This window comes from Camelus dromedarius, chromosome 2 (genome assembly GCF_036321535.1).
Source record: "Camelus dromedarius isolate mCamDro1 chromosome 2, mCamDro1.pat, whole genome shotgun sequence".
NCBI lineage: Eukaryota > Metazoa > Chordata > Mammalia > Artiodactyla > Camelidae > Camelus > Camelus dromedarius.
Genome location: NC_087437.1, coordinates 117,060,047 through 117,080,624, shown reverse-complemented (window position 1 = coordinate 117,080,624; position 20,578 = coordinate 117,060,047). Strand labels below are relative to the sequence as shown.

Genomic DNA, 20,578 nt, shown 5'->3' with positions numbered 1-20,578 from the left:
TCACTTGTTGGAGGCCTAAAATGTGTTACTCCCTCTTTTTTATTTCGTAAGACAGAGAAGGAATTCCACTGCTTTTCTCTACTTCAGAAATCACACATGGTTGCTCTGTTACGGTCAGAGACCTTAAGAAATAAGATTTTAATGAAGTATGTGTATAAATGTGGGGCATTAGTGAGAAACAGGAAAACAAGACTTCACTGAAATGTGTTTCCATGTGCTCACTTCTGGGGAATTCAGCAGCTCTGTGAGGAGGTTTTTGTGGTACTTAGTACTCTAAAGTTTTTTTGAATTTTTTTTTCGACTTAGTTATGAATACGTAGGATATTTTAATTGTTATTTAAAAAAAGACAAGAATTCTGACAGTTGTTATTGTAATTATAATTGCAGCCTACTGAAAGTGTTTTTTCCTGTTCATATATAATATGATTTTATATTCATTCATTGAATTTGCAGGTGATGGAGAGGTAATTGAACAAATTATAAGCCTACAAACTAATGATAATGGTGAACAGAGTCCGGAGTCCAGTGTTCTTGATGGAATGATAAGACAGTTGCAGCAGCAGCAAGATCAGAGAGCGGGAGCAGGTCAGGATGCTGTTGCAAGTGGACTTCCAAATGGAGAAGAAACACCCCGAAGAGGTAGTTAATACATGAGAGATATAAGAGATATTTTGCCTTAATGTGGCTGAATTGAAATCGAAGACTAAATGAAGTCATTGTACCCTACATGTGATATGAAAAACGTCACGTAAGGAATGTACATTTACAACTTCAGCAGTCATCTGGAGGTAGCTTTATTAGGTGTAAGGTTGATGCACGAGCAAATGGACATTTGAATTTCATGTTCTGTGAATGGCTATTGGAACCTTCCTTGCTCTAAACGAGGAATATTACAAAATTATAGTAAATAAATGAGAGTAAAGAACAAAGTATTTTTTAAAAGGAAAACTACAGTTCTAGGTTTTCTTTTCTTTATAATTTTTAAACACCTGAACTGAATAGAGCACTAATGTTTCTTGCTGAATCAGAAGATTTGATGTGACTCCTAAGGGCAAAGTACTTGATATTGGAATGCAGTAATAATTATATTAGTGGAAATAATCTAGGAGCGATGAGTGATTGTTATGTAACTGAAAACTCACTCTGAGAAAGAAAACCCTGTGGAAGATTAGAGAAGCTTTGTGAGTCTATAAAATGCTGTAAACTTCTCTGTCTCTTTATCACTCAGTGCTGTGCTGAGTGCTGGACGGTTTCTGTGATCTGCCTGCCCTGTCACACTCATTGATCTTTTTTCATCTAGTCTGCCACATAACTGTGCTTTAGATTTTTATTTGCTGTGACTATTATGTCTAAAAGTTTCAGTAATTCTCTTTAGAAATAAGACTTTAAAATTAGTGCCTTATGCTTTAAGTTTTATTTTTATATATATAATTGTGTTGGAGTCTATCCTCAAAGACTTGGGTTGTTAAATTTTCTTTGTTCATGACATATTCTTATCATTGATTCACACATGGTTCTCTTTTATTTGTTTTAAATTATGATAATAATCTATATCTCTTTCAGTGATCCTGCCCTGTTTCCCATTCCCAAGATAAAGCTGTTTTGAATCTTATGTTGATCCTTCCTTTGCCTTTAAAAAAAAAACAGATTTGACATTCTTAAACATATTAATATAAGGCATTTATTTGTTTTTAAACTTTATAAAAAGGTTTATAAAGAGACTTAATTTCCTTCACATAGTGCTATATTAAGAGTACTTAATTGTTGAATCAGATTACTTTTGACTATTCTGTTCTCCATTGTGTGACTATATCTGATTTTATTCATTCATCTCTTGAGCTCTTGGGTAGTTTTGCTAATCTCAAAAAGAAATGATAATGAGTCTTATAGTGGGAGAAGGTATAGCTCAGTGGTAGAGTTACTTGGGAGGTCCTGGGGTCATCCCCAGTACCTCCATTTAAAAAAATAAATGAATATACCTAATTACCCCCACTTACAAAAAAAAAAACCCTAAAAACAAAATAGGTGGACCAAAAATACAAACAAAAAAAGATTCTTTTTTTAGTATGTCTTTATTTTTGGTTTGTATCTTATTAGGAGGAACGTATATGCTTATTATATGTTAAATGTATATTTGATTGAAGTTTGTTTTGGAAACTTTTCTTGGCAATTCCCCCCTAGGTTTTAGAAGACTAAGTTTAGACATCCAGTCCCCTCCAAATATTGGTCTGCGTCGTAGTGGACAAGTGGAAGGTGTTCGTCAAATGCACCAGAATGCTCCACGTAGTCAGATTGCTACAGAACGCGACCTGCAGGCTTGGAAGCGAAGGGTGGTTGTACCAGAGGTACCACTAGGCATATTTAGGTTTGTTTTAGGATATCTATTAATATCATTTTTATCTGTGAAGGTATATCTGTATGGTTATTTGCACATTTTCATCATTAGTAGAAATAATCATTTATATTTTAGTAATGGGTTGGAATATATTTTACTTGTGGTAGGAAAATGTCAAAATTGTTTTCTAACTTTACTGTGGTAAAATTTTTCATAACCAATCTTATTTCACCTATACAAACACCTACCTTTTCTTCCTTCAGTCTTATTTTAAAAGATATCCCAGGCATAATATTATTTTGTCCATAAGTATGTCAGTATGTATTTCTGAAAAATAAGGAATTGTCTTAAAATATAACCATAATGCCATTGTCGTATCTTAAAAATGAAGTTTCTCAGTAGAATCAAAGAGCCAGTCATTGTTTACAGTTACAGTTGTTTCAGATGTGATAAATATTTTTAGTGTTTTGCAAGACTGTTTCGTAAGTGGTAAAATTCCATCAGAAGGCACATAATTTTTTTTGTGATGCTAGCAGGCGTTGATGCTCACTGCCTAGATTCATTAATTCATTAGGGGTATAAATCCAACTCTGAAGTTATTATCTTGGATACTTCTAAACAAAAATTTACTCATCTTTACTATTTGATTATCCAGTAGTAAAATTTGTATATAAAAAACTGAATAGATAATTGCTTATTTTGCCTTATTTTCCTTCAAAATAAAGATTTAGTCCCTTTTATCCTCTTGCAGTGGCCAGTTGGTGTGTCTGTTTTTCACTGTGTAAATCACACTGCTATGATTCACCTTTTTTTCTGATATCCTTATTGATGTTTAAACTGTTCTGTCTCTGGACAGGAGGAACTTCTTCTGGTTGGCTTCTTTTGAAATGACTAGTAGCCTTGCATAGTGTCTTTGCTGTCAGGCGTGGTAAGGTGTTACAGGTTCATCTTGTAAATTTCTTGACCTTCTAGGGATCAGTCTTTTAAGCAGCCCTGTCTTCTTGTAGTGAGAAGTGATATTTCATGATTGTAGTGTGGACGATTAGGCTCTTTCTTGCTACCTTGTAGCTTGTAATATGCTTGATTTTCAGGTTATCAAAACAGAGGCCGCAGATACTATTTTACATTGATATCTAAACTGTTTCACTGTTCCGTCACGTTTGTGTCTCAGTAACTAATGCCTTGAGGATAATTTTGTAAAAGTTTTCATGTGTTTAGCTGAAAGAGTTTCAGTGATTGGTGGAGTAATATTGAATAATAATTATATTTTGTACATTGAATTTAAGAATGTTTACAAGTATAGAATAAAACAGTGAAAAACAAAATCTGGATTTGGGGTGAGAAACAGAGAAAATCACCATCATTTATGTAGTATGCTATAATTAAGCCTTAATAGTTGAATCTTAAAATATCTGAGCTGTATGGTCATCAGAACCGAAACTGTCATTTTGTGATACTTTTTGTTGTCAAAATCAAGGGAAGCAACAGGTATCAGGAATGAAAGACCTGAAGAACAGTTCTTTAAGCAAGCATTTATTCTCTTAACGTAAGAGAAAACTGCAAACAGTTTCAGGCTAAAATCATGGTTTCCTAATTAGTTAGGGACTCAGGCTCCTCTGTTTCTGACTTCCAATCTGAAGGTCAGTCACCTCAAGGTCCAAGATAGCGGGACTTTATGATAGCTGTCACATACTGTATGTGTGATGGAGGTTGAGATTTAGGTCAGAAGAAGGAATAGAAGGCAGAAGAATGCAAAAAGGACATCTGTAGTAGAAGGAATTTTATGTCAGTGAACTTAATGGTCCCACATGCTGTTTCTGCTTATAACTCATTGCCCAGAATGTCGTCATGTGGACATACTTAGCTACAGAGGAGGTGGGGTAATACAGTCTCTCTTTAGGGCAGCAAAGAACCTAGATGAAAATTGAGATTTTATTTCTAAGGAAGAAATAAGAAAGAATTTTGTGAGTCAGTGCCACACTATGATTTTCCCAAAGAAGAACCTAGCTCTTTCTAGAGCTATATTCTAAAATACACATGAGATTTTAGGAAGGAGATGCTGAGTGATACAGTGGTGATCAGTGCCCTTGTCAACAATCTTTGTAATGGGAGCAATGATGAATTTTACATAACATTTATTAGGGTGTCCTTTGATAAGGATTAAGAGAAATTAAAATCTGTTTTCTGACTATAAAAGTAGTATGTGTCCAATTTGAAAAATTTAGGTAATAGATAAAAGTGTGAGGAGATAAATGATCCTACTGTGCAGAAAGTTGAACACTCAATCTTGCTTCCCAGTAAAGGCAGTTCTGGTTGGGGCTAGAGTTGAGGTATGTAGTTTGTCTTAATCCAATAATAGAAATTGTATTCATTGTAGAAGAATGAATGAATCGCATATGCATTTTGTCATCTTTCATAATGTCACTTTTACTAGCTGAGTATCTCATTAGGCGTGGAATTGTACACAGTTGAACGTGGTACTTATGAAGGTCTAGAGTGTTCCTTTGCTTGATTGAGTATGAATAGTATGTAGTGTTTCATTGTCAAAACAAAGGGAAGCACACAGGAATGGGGTAGGAATTTCATTTGGCTGCAAGTGAAAAATCTCATATAGTTCCTTAAATATATAGAAACTGATGACTTGTGAAGGGTGGAGTCTGGTGTAGAACTCCCCTGTGGATAGTGCTTGGCTGTCATATGAATGTGGGCTGCAGCTGTATCTTGAGAAAAAAGTGATTTCCTTAGAAATCAGTTTCTGTCTTTATAGCATTTGTGCTTGTATTTGAGTGTCCAGTTATATCTTGGAGCATGTGTACAAAGTCAGTTTTGAAACTTTTCCAGTGAAATTTTATAGTGAACACAAAGCATGAAGCCATGTATTTTCAACAGTGTTCAAATTGGAGTAAAAGGACATTTAGTTGCTTGGATTTTCTAATCACAAAGAAGGAAAATGATCTTCAGTACCTTCCTCATGGTGGAAGGTCTCTGGTTCTGAAATTCCTAGTAACATTATAAACTTTGTTTTGTGTCATGTGAGTGAAATATTTGTGGTTAGAAGAACCAGTAGCATTTCTGTTCTGGTTTTCTGGAAATTATAAAACATGCAGTTTGAGTAAGTTTGGAGGGGGATTCTGCTCTTATTTTTTCTTTAGAGAAAGGAATTGCAGTCTTGGAAAATCGTAGAAACATCTTGAGTAGCTAATATGAGAGATCCTATTTGAGTTGGTCCTCATAGGGTCGATCAGAATGAATGAGTATTTCTTGGGGGAGGGTGTAGCTCAAGTGGTAGAGCACTTGCTTAGCATGCATGAGGTCTTCGGTTCAATCACCAGTACCTCCATTAAAAAAAAAATTAAATAGGTAAACCTAATTATCTTCCCACCAAAAACTTAAAAAAATAAAATAAATAAAAAAGAAAAAGTCACTAAAAATGTTTTTTAAATGAATGGATATTTCTGTGCTAAATATGAAAAATAAGACTTCCTATCTGCCTCTGAGATTTTGTTTATATTGAATTTCTTACGAAGTACAGCTTGACACAAGTTTTGTTATAAATTTAGGAATTTTCTGTATTAATTTAAAAAGTATTTAAGTTATGATTCCTAGAATCATTATTAACTTTGCCTCTTTATATCCTTTACTTATCAGTAACCAATGTAACTGGGTACTTGAATTTGTAGGAAGTTGGAAGACTTCAGAATAGAGAAAGGTGAAGAAGAAAGAAATCTTTACATAATTGGAAGAAAGAGGAAGACTCTCCAGCCCTCACAAAAGGTAACGTAAATTCCATTTTCTTAGGAATAATCAAACTAGAAATTAACAGAAATTTATACTTTTCTTTTTGATCAGTTAAGAATATTAGTAATATTAGTCTTTTGTTTGGAATTTTAAACAATAGTCATGAAGTGTTATACAGCTATTAGAAGTGGCTTTGAAACTTGCAGACGGTAGCTTTAGCTTAATGCCTAACAGTGCTGAAGGATGCTAGAAAATTATTGTCTGTTAACCACTAGAACATGACCAGCCCATATATTTTAAAGTGGTTTCCTTTTTGGATTATTGTTACTATTTTTTTTAATAGTAAACCAATCAACTTAAAATTTAGTTTGGAAAATGCTGATCTGATGTGCCTAAATTTAGTCATGTGTTCTAAGTACCTTAAAAAGTAAAAAACAAAAAAAAAAACCCCAAAAAACCCTAAGCTTGATTAAAAATGTATGGCAAAAATATCCATTCAAGGATTTTTATTTTTTGAACTATTATTATTACTTATTATTTTTGCCTTAAATCCTTTTGGGTATTTGATAGAATGCCAAATACTTTATTGAAGATTGTACTTATATTTTAGGTGTTGATTTTTCATCTGCACGTTTGTGTTTCAGTCTGATTCGGTGGTTTTGATGTCACAGTCTAGGCAGAGGACATGTAGGCGTAAATACCCAAACTATGGTAAAAGAAATCTTGGACGGCTTGACTTATCTTCTGGAAATGAATCTTCAAGCTCCGTAAGACATGTGAGTTTCATAACTTTAAAACACAGAAAAACTTAAATAATTTGTCTTTATAATTGTTTGAATATACCTTGAAATTATGTGAAAATTTCACATTTTGAATTTCTATAACAGTATTGAACAGCTTTGTTGTACCATACAACTGTAGCGTTCGGTGGTTTTAGTATATTAACAAAATTGTGCCATCACTGCCACTATTTAATTTCAAAAAATTTTGATCACCTAAAAAGAAGCTCTGTACCCATTTGCAGGTAGTTCCCATTCCCACCCCTCCCAGGCCCCTGCAGTCACTGATCTTTCAATCCTTGTGGATTTCCGTATTCTGGGCATTTCATCTAATGGAAGCATACAGTATGGTCCTGTGACTGGCTTTTTTCACTTAGTGTGATGTTTTCAAGGCTCATTCCATTTTTAGCATGGATCAATACTTTCATTCTTTTTCATTGCCCTATATTCCATTATATATTAGAGCACACTTTGTTCACCCACTCTTCAGCTGGTGGACATTTGTTATTATTTCTACTTTTTTGACTATTATGGATATTGCTGCTTATCAACATTCATGTACAGATTTTTGTTTGGACATAAGTTTTTAGTTCGTTTGGATATATATCTAGTCGGTTTGGTGGGTTATCTGGTAACTGTTTTTAGCCTTTTGAGGAGTTGCCAGACTGTTTTCCAAAGTGGCTGCACTACTTTATATTCCCAGTCAGTAATGTATGAGGTTTCTAGTTTCTCCACATCCTTGTCCACATTTGTTATTGTCTGTCCTTCTGATTTCAGTTATCCTGGTGGATGTGAAGTGGTATCTCACTATGGTTTTGATTTACGTTTCCCTGAAGATTAATGATGTTGCATATGTTTTCTTGTGCTTATTTTCCACTTGTATATCTATGGAGAAATGTCTGTGCAAATCTGTTGCCCATTTTTCAATTTGGTTGTTTTTTCCTTATTACTGTAAGAGTTCTTTATATATTCTGGATATGAGCCCTTTATATCAGATATGGGACTTTGAAATATTTTCTCCCATTTATTGGGTTGTCTTTTCACTGCTTTGGTGATTTCCTCTGAAGCACAGAAGCATTTTGATGAAGTCTGGTTTGTTTTTTCCATGGTTCCTGTGCTTTTGCTGTCATTAAGAAGTCTTTGTCTAACCCTTTTGCTTGACTTTTCAATAATCGTATGTAAGTTACTTTTCTTTAACTTGGTTTTTTTGGGGAAACCAATATTTTTGTAGAGTTTTTAAAGTTTAATGTTAGAATGGCCATATTTTCTAATCAGTAATGTTTTAAGGATCGAAATGTTTCATAAGGATGAATAATTTATTCAGATTCCTCTCTAAAGCATTAGAATAGTAGTCAAACAAAAGGTTTGAATTTAAATCCACATTTTTCCACTTTGACAAGTTGCTTAAACTTTCTGTGCCTCTACCTGTTATCTCTAAAAGAAATTAGTAGTATGTCCCTCAGAGGTGTTGTGGGAATTCATGTAGTTAGTCTTGTAAAGTGCTTAAAACCCTGCCTAATATTCAATAATGTTAGTTGCTATTATAATTAAAACCATTCAGTTAAATGATTTTGTTTTATGTAATGACACTGTTCTTACATTATTTTCTTCTTATTTATATCATATTGAGCGTATTGAAACCTTTATTGATTTTGGGTGATTGTGATAAATGTTACCGCCCTTCCTCAGGAGTTTCCGGCTTATCCTTCCTGTGGTTTTTTTTTTTTTCCCTGTACATTTCAGTCAGATAAATGTATATTTTATGATTTCTCCTTTTGTACACAAAGTATAGCATACTACAGATACTCTTTTGCACTTGGGTTTTTTTTTTTTTTTCACTTAAAATATTCTTGAAATTACATCAGTTCGTAAATGTCTTCCTCACTTTTTTTTTTTTTAAAGAGTTGCATTATATTTAAGTTGTGTGATTGTAACAAAGTTTATTTAACTGCTCTTCTGGTTACGAGCATTTAGGATGTTTCCAGTGGTTTTATTTTAAATAATGCTACAATGAAAAATCTTGTATATGTATGTAGTTTTCTACTGTTGGAGATGTAATTTGGGGGGTACATTCCTTGAAATGGGATTGCTAGGTCCAAAGATAACTGCATATGCATTTTATGAGATGCTGATAAAAATTCCTCATAAAGGGGACGCTCACCTTGCATTCCTACCTCTGGCCTGTTAGAGTGCTTGTTTCCCTACTTTTTACCAACAGAGTGTGTTACACTTTCTCATTTTTGCCAATTTAATTGGTGAGAGGTGGTATGTTAGTTTTATTTTATTGTGTTTTGGCTATTTTTTTGGGATAGAATATGTATAACATACAGTTTACCATTTTAACTGTTTTTAAGCATATAGTTCCGTGGCATTAACTACATTTACAGATACGTGCAGCCATTACCGCTGTATATTTCTAGCACTTTCTCATCATCCCAGACAGCAACTCTGTTCTCATTAAACAGTAATTCCCCATTTCCTTCTCTCTTCAGCCCCCGGTAACCTCCCTTCTACTTTCTGTCTCTATGAATTTGCTATTCTAGATACTTCATGTAAGTGGAATCACAATATTTGTCCTTTTGTCTTTGGTTCATTTCACAGTGTAGTTTTACTTTGAATTTTTTTATGTGTAAACTTGAACATCTCTTTTACATATTTAGAGTCTTTTTTCATCTTTGTGCTTTGTCTGTTAATGTCTTTTGGCCATATTTGTTTCATGGCTTTGGCCTCCCACCTCAGTTTTAAATTTTTTCACATATCCTGCTATGTTACTGAATTTGTGAGTTAATTTTATCATTGGACTCCCTGAAGTTTTCGAGGTACGCTCTCGTTTATACAACATTCAGTTTTGCTACTTCTCCTCTAAGTTTTACACTTGTAATTGATTTCTCTTGCCTAATTGCATTGTTTAATACTTGTAGTACATTGTTGAATAATAGCGGTGATAGTGGACCATCTCCTGTTGTTGGTGGAAATGTGTCTGTTACTTTCACATTAAGTAAGATACTCTGTGTTAGGTCTCTATAGAGACATATTTTACTATGCTAGGGAAAATACCAACTAAGTCTTACTTTCTTAAGTGTTCTTTTTGAAGAATCAGGCATAATTATAGATTGCTTTTTTCTTTTTAGATCATCGGTAGTATTAAGCTTATGTTTTTTCTTTTTAAGTCTTTTAACTTGGTATATTTTCAATTAATAGGGGACTTTTAAATATAATGTAGAATGTTAAGTCCTCTTGACCTTTTGAAATAAATCATAATTTTGTTTTGTGTAGTTTACCTACAGTGGTATGAACTCATTCTCCTGTGTTTTTGCAGATGGGTAAAGATTGGTGTGTGTATATATATATGTATGGTAGTTCCATTCTGTTTTGGTTTGGAAAACAGTGATAGAAAAAGTATGGGTTTTAGAGTTGGCCGGATCTCCAATTCCATTTTTAATACTTAATCTCCTGTAACTCCAGGCATATTACTTTACATATTTTTCAGCCTTGGGTTTCTCTATGTGTGAAGTGGCAGTCTTGGGCAAGCAGTGACTTGAGACAATACAAAACTCATAGGCAAGGTGGATCCAAAATTTGTGGTCTTTGAATCTTGTATAATTTTAGGGACCTTCTTTAGAGAAAGAAGACTCAGATTCAAATAGACACGAGGCCTTGGTAGGCAAGTTAAATCAAAAGCCTCTGAAATTTATGCTTCATTAGCTTTATGTTAATTAACCCAGCCTCTGTTTACAGAGGTGTTTTGAGAGTTAATTGAGATAAAAAATGTAAAACAATTTTTGTAGAGTACACTGTTTCCAGGTAGTAGATTTTAAGAATTTGTTTTATTACTGTGACTTTTAAGAAGTCTATTTTGAGCATAAAAAGCTGACTCCTTTTCCATAGATCTACTGTGGTAGGGCCCAGAACCTGCCTGGACTAGCACTGGGTGCCCATTTTGAGGAACTCTTTTTAGATGTTTACTTTGCATTTTGCCTATTCAAATGAAGTAAAGAACGCAAATATTTCCTTGTGATTTCATGTTTTTAGTTTTGTTTCCCAATGGCATTTTTATTATCTGTTAACGATGTACTTAATGTAAATGGCTGTTATAGGAAAAGGTTAAGTTTCAATTTAAAAGTAGCTGCTTAGTATCCAAGACCGGAACTTAAAGTAGGCTGTAACTGTTAAGGTTGTGGAAGTCAGATGGTCCTTTGTTCCCCTCTTCCCTTAAAGACTTCACGTGTTAGTTTAGGTTTACAGAAGACTATGCAGTAAGTATAGTGAGTTCCCTGTGCTCTTTCTCTCCCTGCTCAAGTCTTTCCTGTTAGTAACATCTTGATTTAGTGTGGTACAGTTGCTACAGCTGATGAACCAATTTTGTGTGTTATCATTAACTGAATTCCATGGTTTACATTAGGGATCACTCTGTGTTGTCTGGGTTTTTACAGATGCATAATGTTACGTATCGACCACAAGAGTGTCGTACAGAATAGTTCTACTGCCCTAACCTGCCTGCCTCCACAGACCTAATCCTCACTTCCTCCCTCTTCCTGAGCCACTGGCAGACACTGATACTTTTACTGTTTCCATAGTTTTGACTCTTCCAGAATGCCATATAGTAGGGGCAAACAGTGTGTAGCCTTTTCACGTTGACTTCCTTCTAGTTATATGAGTTTAATGTTCCTCTATGATAAATCTGTGTTTAGCTCTGTAGGAAACTGCCAAATTGTTACCGAAAGTGGCTGGATTACGTTGTGTATTCTGATCAACAATGAATGAGAGTTCCTGTGCTTTGCATCTTTGTTAGGATATTAGTTCTTCCCAATTTCATCTATAGATTCAACACAATCCCAGTCAGAGTCTCAGCAAGTTAATTTTATGGATATTGGTAAAGAGTTCTGAAGTTTATTTGGAGAAGAAAAAACCCAGAATAGCTAACAGAATACTGAAAAATAATAGAGTTGCAGGCCTGATAGGTACTACTTGACATTAAGACTTAGTATAAATCTAGTTTTTAAGACAGTTAGTACTGGTGAAAGAATAGACACATAGATCAGTGGAACAGAAAATGGAACCCAGAAATAGACCAATACAAATACAGTCCACTAGTGTTTGACAGAGGAGCAACACCAACTCAATGGACAAAGCATAATCTTCTCAACAAGCGGTGCTGAAACAATCATATATTCACATGCAAAAAAAAACAACAAAACACCTAGGCAGTCTTTTCATAAAAACTAACTCAAAATATATCATAAACATCATAAATTTAATGTAAATGTAAAACACAAAACTATAAAATTTCTAAGAGATGACACATAATAAAATCTAGGTGACTTTGAATGATGACTTTGTAGATACAGCGCCAAAGGCATGGTCCTTGACAGAAAAACTTGAGAAGTAGAAAAACCTGGAAGATACTGTTAAGAGAATGAAAAGACAAGCCACAGACCAGAAGAAAATATTTGTGAAACTCATATCTGATAAAGGAATTGTATTCTTAAAACTCAGGAAGAACACAGTCCAATTTAAAAATCGTTAAGAGATCTAATGGACACCTGTTAAAGAAGATACATAGATGGTAAATAAGCATATGAAAAGTTACTCAACATCATACATCTATCATTAGGGAATTGAAAGTAATGATGGTGAGCTGCCACTACCCACCTATTACAGCGGCTTAAGTCCAAAGCACTGAGAACATTTATATTGACTTACTAACTTCACTCAGAGAATAGCTTATTGTATCAGTTTCTTTTGTTAATAGTCATCAATTGTGTTAGGTCTCACAAATACTCTCTGTGGTCTAATGCCTTGATAAGAAAAAGGATGTAGTAAAGACATTTGCTTTTTAAATTTATCTAGTTATATTTTATTACTCAGTTATCATGCTTACTTATGATTAGGGTGACTGGTTTTTCTTGACTTGTGTTATTTAATCTCATAGATCAAGATTTTTTATCCCCCCCCCCCCAAATTAGGAGACTTCCTGTGATCCAAGTGAAGGTTCTTGTTCTTCTTCTGAAGAAGAAGAATGGAAAAGTGACAGAAGAAGTGACAGTGACAGTGAAAGTTCAAGGTATCTATTTTTAGTTGTTCTGATCTTTTAAACATTTTAGTTATAACCTTAAATGGAGTCATACGTGAATGGCATTCAAGATATAAGAGCTCACAACTGTGGAGCAATTGACATTGAGTTGTTAATACATCTAAAAGGAGAAGAAAGCTGGATTAATAATTGTTTCTATAGAAAATATTTTGGGTATTTTTGTTTGGTTATAAAACATTTGAGCCAACAGTGTAAAATACGTGTATTAAAAACATCAATTTAGTTTTGGGCTGTGTTTGTAGAAAGTAGTATCCAAAATCTGTGTGGTAAAACCACTGTTAAATTTATTATTAATTATTGGATATGTTAAGGAAAATTCAATTAACTATCAGGTTAAGTAGAAAAATAAAGGGAATTTTATTTGAGCCAAATTGAGGATTATAACCTGGGAAGGAGATTCTCCGGAAGCTTTGGAAACTGTTTTGCCTGTTAGAAGTTGAAGGCACAGTCATAAACATATTTAAGACAAATGATGGTACATCTGAATGACATACGGATATTTTACATAAAGTTCACCAAGAATACAGGGTCCAGGTAAGCATGTACGAAGTGAGCAGCAAGTACCACGACCCCCTGCAGAGCTGGGAAAGCGTGCTATTCTTTTAAGAAGTTACATTGCTAGCCTCAGAAGAAAGAAAAAAAATGATCTTTACAGTCAAGCAGGCATCCCCACCTTTGAGGAGCTCTGGTTAATGTGCAATGTAATAAAGATGGACACTGCATATTAGGGAAGGAGGAGGCCCAACTGGACAGAGAGAGAATTTTATTTTTAATTTTTCTTGTCCTGCCTTAAAATAGAAACTTTATTTTGTATCATGTGTTACCTTTTTAGTCTTGGTATCCAAATTTTATGAGACTAAGAGTTAACGTCTGTTCCTCTTCTTTGTAAACATCAGGTTTGTCCTGGCAGATGCTCAAGCCAGAAACCTGGGTGTCATTCTCTCTTCACAGCATTTCCATCACCAAGTCTAGAAAATTCTCCCTTCTTACTGTGACTGAGATGATTTTATTTTCATTTCCATTAATACTGTGCTTTACAGCCCACCATACATACTCCCAGCTGCTTCCTTTCTTGTCTTCTTTTATTCTAGTATGCTTAAGAGCTGGAGTGATTTCTAGAACATTTGTCTATTCTTGTTTTTGTTGTTTGTTTTTGTCTTTTAATTTTAATGGTAAAATATTCAGAACATAAAATTTACCATCTTAACTATTTTTAACTGTACAGTTCAATAGTGTTATAGTACAGTCACATTGTTGTGTACCCAGTCTCCAGAATTCATCTTGCAGAACTGCGATGGTATACCTATTAAATAACAATTCTGCACTCTATGCTGCCTGCCCTTGGCAATCACCATTGTCCGTTCCATCTCTATATTCATTGTCTTTTTAATTCGGCTTTTCTTGAATTTGATTATACAAAGCAGATGCTCCTAAGATTTTTAAAAAGCTCTTCTTACAACGTAAAATATTCATACAAAAATAACAATTATAATAAATAGCTTTTGGAAATGTGTGTGTTTTATTGAGCCTGAGAGGTATGTGGTTAGTTAGTGATGGCCCCAGTAGAGGGCCTTTGTCCTCTATGGTGTTTGTTGAAGCTAGGAGTGGACCAGGGCCTAGTTTTCTGGACCTTGTTTCCTGTTTGACTCTGCTGTTGTTCTAGGGTGGGCTAGAACTTGTCCCTCTGTGGATCTTTTCTCACATCAGGGATGGTCCCCCTCTTGGCAAGAAACTCTGCCCATTTACGACTCTCTGTTTGGTGTGGCCATGCTTTCCTTGTGCTTCTCAGTGTGTCGCTGGTGGTTTTCACTCCAGTGAAACTTTCTTGGCCTCCTCCAGCGCGTGCTGCTCTTACGCTTCTGCGCTGTCCCTGCTGTCTTTGTAACTGCCCTTCACGTTGGGAAAGCGGAGTTACTAGTTGGCTCTAGATGTTGTCTTACGTGAGGGCTCATCCAAAGTAGACTTAAAAAACGTTTCTCAGGCTTTGTCTTTCCCTAATTTTCCAATGTCAGTGAAGATTTTTCTCTTTTTCTCATGATCTGTGGTCGTTTCAATATTCCTTGATAGTGAGGGCAGATTGTTCAGTTGTATCTTCCTAGAATCTTTCTTCTTCCCTCCTTCTTGTCTCCTCCTCTCTTAAGGTTATAGGATTAATTTACTATTAGGACTTAGATTCTGGTTCCATACAACTTAAAATATTTTCCTTTTCTAGTGACTCTTCGTCTAGGTATTCGGATTGGACAGCTGATGCAGGCATCAATTTGCAGCCTCCTTTACGAACGTCATCTCGTCGACGAATTACCCGATTTTGTAGTAGTTCAGAGGATGAAATGTCTACTGAGAATTTATCTCCTCCAAAACGGAGACGAAAGAGAAAGAAAGAAAATAAGCCTAAAAAAGAGGTAAGAAAAGTATATCTTTAAAAATAACATCTATCTACACTTTCATAGTTTCTATCCATATTTAGAAATTAGAAATTATTGGGAAACTGGAGCCTTTATGTACGTATGTATGTATGTGTGTATTTTTTGATTGATGTTACGTCATCAGGAGTCAAATGTAAAATGGAAGCAAACTTTTATTTTTTACAAAAAAAATAAAGCAGCTTTATTATTAAAACTTCTCTTTCTAATCTGCTGTGAGTTAGACTTGGCACTTAAACCTTTCTGAGTGAATCTAAAAATTAAGCCTTTTATGATCTAGTCTTAACAGTCACACATTGTCACTTCTGCTTTATTCTATTTGTTAGAAGCAAGTGGAGCCTACACTAGAGTGGAGGGGACCTCGGCTCTGCCTCTTAAAGAGGGAAGGAGAAGTATTAAAGAATTTGTGGTCATGTTTTAAAATTACTATTGTTAAAACCTGAAGTCAAGAGGAGATTCCCTGAAAAAGGAAAAAAAAAAAGATTCCCTGTGAAGATTAGCCTGTGGTGAAATGCAGAGTGGAGAGTCGGTCAGGCAGGCTCAGTGTGTTGAAGAGCATTTAGGTTGGAAAGTAGCCCCGTTTCATAGGATGTGAAGTGCTAGGAAGGATCTGTTAGAAATCCAAGAGACTGTAGGCAAGTGCTAGGTAGAGCTGTAGTGAATGCTTGCACAACTGATAGTGTTCCTATGTACGTTCAAGGACCAGATATGTATGCTGCTTAAAAACTAGTCGTTAGGTGACACGCCACGTGAAACAGTCATTCTGAATGGTGACGTTTCTTCTGTTTTTCAATTAAACAGCGCATGCTGCCCCTTTCTATTCTATTAAGCTTTGTTCTCGTCCCCTTGGCAGAATTTGCAGAGGATGACTCAGGCAGAGCTTACAAACATGGAACATTTATATGAATTTCATCCTCCGGTTTGGATAACTGACACCACACTTCGAAAGTCACCTTTTGTTCCTCAAATGGGTGATGAGGTGAGTAATAAAATTTAAAAACATGAATATGAAATATAAAATTAATATTACTCTAAGGTTTTTATTTTTTAACGTATACTTCCCTTTTGTAGGTAATATATTTTCGACAGGGTCATGAAGCTTATATTGAGGCTGTCAGAAGAAATAACATTTATGAACTGAACCCTAACAAGGAGCCATGGAGAAAAATGGATCTCAGGGTAAGATGATGGTATCACTAAATTATTAAATATTTAGCACATACATATATAGTTAAATTATTTATAAATTCATTAAAAATGCCTACTGGAGGCATATTTCATTACTGTCTTTCCATTAATGTCCTACTTAAGAATATTTTTGCTGTTACCTGGTAAATCTTAAGATCCAGTAGAAAATGGAAACAATCTAAATGTCCATTGACAGATGACTGGATAAAGAGGTGGTGGTATGTTTATACAGTGGAATACTACTCAGCCATAAAAAATAATAAAATAATGCCATTTGCAGCAGCATGGATGGACCTGGAGATTGTCATTCTAAGTGAAGTAAGCCAGAAAGAGAAAGAAAAAAAATACCGTATGATATCACTTATATGTGGAATCTTAAAAAAAGACAAATGAACTTATTTACAAAACAAACAGACTCAGACATAGAAAACAAACTTATGGTAACGGGGGTGGGGGTGGGAAGATTTGCAGATACTAACTAATACATATAAAATAGATAAACAATAGGTTCATACTCTGTAGCACAGGGAACTATTATATTCAGTATCTTGTAGTAACTAATGGTGAAAAAGAATAGGAAAAGAATGTATGTATGCTCATGTATGAAGCATTATGCTGTACACCAGAAATTGACACAACATTGTGAATTGACTATACTTCAATAAAAACACATATATACAAAAAAAAAAAAAAAGATCCAGTAGAAGACATGCTTGTCAGTGGACACTGTATATTACTGGAAGGCAGCTTGGCTGTATATATCATTAATCTTAAAATGCTTATATTCAGGACAGATTTTCAAAAGAAGAAATACACATTGGAAAAAAATGTTCAACCTCATGCATAATAAAATACAGGAAAAACTTTAGCTTCCCTGTACTTAACCAATTTTATAATTTTTCTTTTAACATTTAAAGGAAGAAAATACCATGTTTTAACAATAGCAAAGGTTTTGGTTTGTTAACTGTTACTCATCTTGGTGATAGGGTACATGAAACAGCTCTAGGCTTTCAAGAGGGTCTCTTGGCAATTGGAATTGAAAGTGAAAATATTTAGACCTTTGAAATCACTAATTTTATTTCTGGTAATTTAGGAAACAACCAGAAGTACGTAAAATTTATGAGCAGAGTAATCCTGTATCACTGTTTATAGAAACAAAAAATTAGAAGAAGTCCACATATCCCACATTACTGATGAATCAAACCATGGTATATTCACACAGTTGGCTACTATGTAGAGCTCACAATGTAACTGAGGCTTTTACAGTATTTGTTAGGCACATACAGTGTATTGCTAAGAGGAAAAATGGGATGTGAAATTGTCTGTGGTTATCATAAGAATTTAAAGACATACAGTCAACCAAAATAAAGACATTAATATGTCAGTGGTGATTATATGTAAAATAGTATTACAAGTGATTTTTATTCTTTATACTTTATGTTTCTGATATTTTCAGTAACTGTCAGAAGATGAAAAAACTAATTTTAACAAAGATAGCTGTTCTTAACACTCATTCAGCTTAATGGCTCTACTGCTGTGAATTTGGCTTTAGATACATTCATATTTATGTCTGCTTCACTGTACACTGTACACCACACTGTGTACCTGAGTACACTTGATCCACATTTTTCAGATTTCTGTATAGTGAGCTTGCCTACTCACTCTATGCTATTTTTAACACCAAAATCAATACTCAGGATGCTTTCTGCTCACTTGCAGACATGCACAGAGTGGCAGAAAACTTGACTTTGCCCACCTAGCATGTTCCCAGCTGAGGTTGAACAAGGGGATACCTCTGAGCCCTCATATTACAAATAAGTGTTCTTTTCTATAGTCTTATTTAATACCACTTTTTTCACTTTTTTAAAGCTTTTTGTTGGTGATTTACTGTTTAAAATTGCCCCTAAGTGTAGTGCTAAAGTGTTGTATTGTGTTTACTAAGCACAAGAAAGTGAATTCTGTACTTCATGGAGAAAATATGTGTTAGATAAGCTTTGTTTAGGCTTGAGTTACAGTGCTGTGGCTGTCAGTTCAGTTTTAATGAATCAACGACATATATTAAATGAGATGTCTTTACACAGTAACTCACGTAAAATAAGATACTATATTAATTAGGTGACAGAAATGTTGTGACTGGAGGCCTGTAGCAACCTAACCCTGTATTTTCTCCAGGAGCAGTGGTTAAGTATTCACTAATTCACTGTTTCAGGTAACTTTATAGAATTATAAGAATGATGCAAATAATGAAAATCAGCTGTACTCTTAGCACTTTGGTACATTATAACAATAACATTTGTGCAATGAATAAATGGATGAATGATTTCTCATACTCTTAGAATTAGGAAACATTATGGGGAAGGCTTATGATACATCCATTAATGAGTAAGATAGTCAGTTATAGCAGGAACTGTCTCCTGTTCTCTGTCTTATCCCTACTGCCTAGAATAGGTCACAGCACATAGTAGATCCTCAACAAATAACTTTTTGAAATGTATTAGGTAGAGATTTAATATCAAGGTTTGGAAGAATATTTAATAAACCAAATGCCTATGTATTTTGACTTGCATAATACAAAATTGTATAATGAAAATGTGTCTCTAGGAAGAAAAGAAAGCCAGAAGGAAATTCAGATTGTTCACAGTGATTGTCTTTAGATATTGAGCTGATGGAAGATTTGTGCATTCCTTCTTACACTTTTGTTGTGTTTTTTCTGAAGTGAGTATATTCCTTATGTTAGGAACAGTATTAAATACCTGCCTCCAAAAAGATGTGAAGATTTAGCAGAAATGATTGTAATCAATGGTAAATTAAACTCCTCTCCTGGTTTGGAATTCTAAATTGTGAGTTGACTTAATTTGGCAATATGTGGAGAATTATAGTCTTAAGGAATTTCGTTATTTTAACCAGTTATTCTTTTAAAAATATCTGTTAAAGGATCAAGAATTGGTCAAAATAGTTGGAATACGATATGAGGTTGGGCCCCCTACGCTCTGTTGCCTCAAACTAGCATTTATAGATCCTGCAACTGGAAAACTTACGGACAGATCTTTCTCAATTAGGTATGTGTTTCTCTTGTGTGTGTGGAATTTTTTATATTTCGGTTTTCCTTCTTGCTGGTTAGCACTCCCTCTCCACATCAGCTGCAGGGTAAGCAGTGGAGCACTGTGAACAGCCTAAGGTATAAGCTGAAGTTCTGATGATGGGCCCACTAGAAGGAAAAATAGTGGTGTTGCAGCAGCAGTTAGGCACAAGCATGTGTATGCATTTTCCTTGCCACTTAGATGTGTAGAGAATTCTGGCCTGTAGAGGAATTTGCTTCTGCATTTGTTTTTGAGAAAACATTAGAGTAAATAATTTACTAAACCTGTGCTACCCAGTATGATAGCTGTCAGCCACATGTGGCTGTTGAGCACGTGAACTATTACTGATTTGAACTGAGTGTGATCTAAGTGTACACAGTGATTTCGAAGACTTGGCATAAAGAAGCAGCATGTAAAATACCTCATTATTTTGTATTGACTATGTGGTGAGCCAGCATTTAGACACACTGGGTTAAATAAAGCGTACTACTGAAATGAATTTCACTGGTTTCTTTTTGCTTTAGTCAAAAATTAAACATTACATATCTGGCTTCCACTGAATTTCTTTCTTTTTCCCACATTGTATTTCTTTTGGACATTGTTGGTCTAGACTACAACGTACTATGCAGGAAACTCAGTAATCTTTTATTTCTGTTTAGATATCATGATATGCCAGATGTTATTGACTTTCTTGTGTTACGTCAATTTTATGATGAAGCAAGACAGAGGAATTGGCAGTCATGTAAGTCTGTCCTTAATTGAGTTTTATTTATACCGTGAGAAATTATCTCTCATTTCATTGACATATTTTTTTGGTTGTAGTGTTGCTTATTATGGTGATGCAACCATATAAATTCTAGAAAGAAATGTAAGTGATAAGTGTATTTTGCTTAGGGCTTGGTATGTAGGGTACCTTTTGGAAGGATGATTTCTTACTCATT

General features: G+C 34.6%; 1 protein-coding gene across 1 annotated transcript in view; it reads left to right on the top strand.

The window, feature by feature from the left end:
- BRWD1 (bromodomain and WD repeat domain containing 1) overlaps nucleotides 1–20,578 on the top strand; it is a 111,253-nt gene that overhangs the window by 49,501 nt on the left and 41,174 nt on the right. The window contains exons 18-27 of the mRNA XM_064475993.1: nucleotides 454–639; nucleotides 2,182–2,365; nucleotides 6,016–6,109; nucleotides 6,718–6,849; nucleotides 12,819–12,916; nucleotides 15,159–15,348; nucleotides 16,223–16,348; nucleotides 16,441–16,548; nucleotides 19,492–19,616; nucleotides 20,297–20,379. Of these exons, the coding sequence (XP_064332063.1) occupies nucleotides 454–639; nucleotides 2,182–2,365; nucleotides 6,016–6,109; nucleotides 6,718–6,849; nucleotides 12,819–12,916; nucleotides 15,159–15,348; nucleotides 16,223–16,348; nucleotides 16,441–16,548; nucleotides 19,492–19,616; nucleotides 20,297–20,379 (1,326 nt within the window). The remainder of the gene's footprint in view (nucleotides 1–453; nucleotides 640–2,181; nucleotides 2,366–6,015; nucleotides 6,110–6,717; nucleotides 6,850–12,818; nucleotides 12,917–15,158; nucleotides 15,349–16,222; nucleotides 16,349–16,440; nucleotides 16,549–19,491; nucleotides 19,617–20,296; nucleotides 20,380–20,578) is intronic.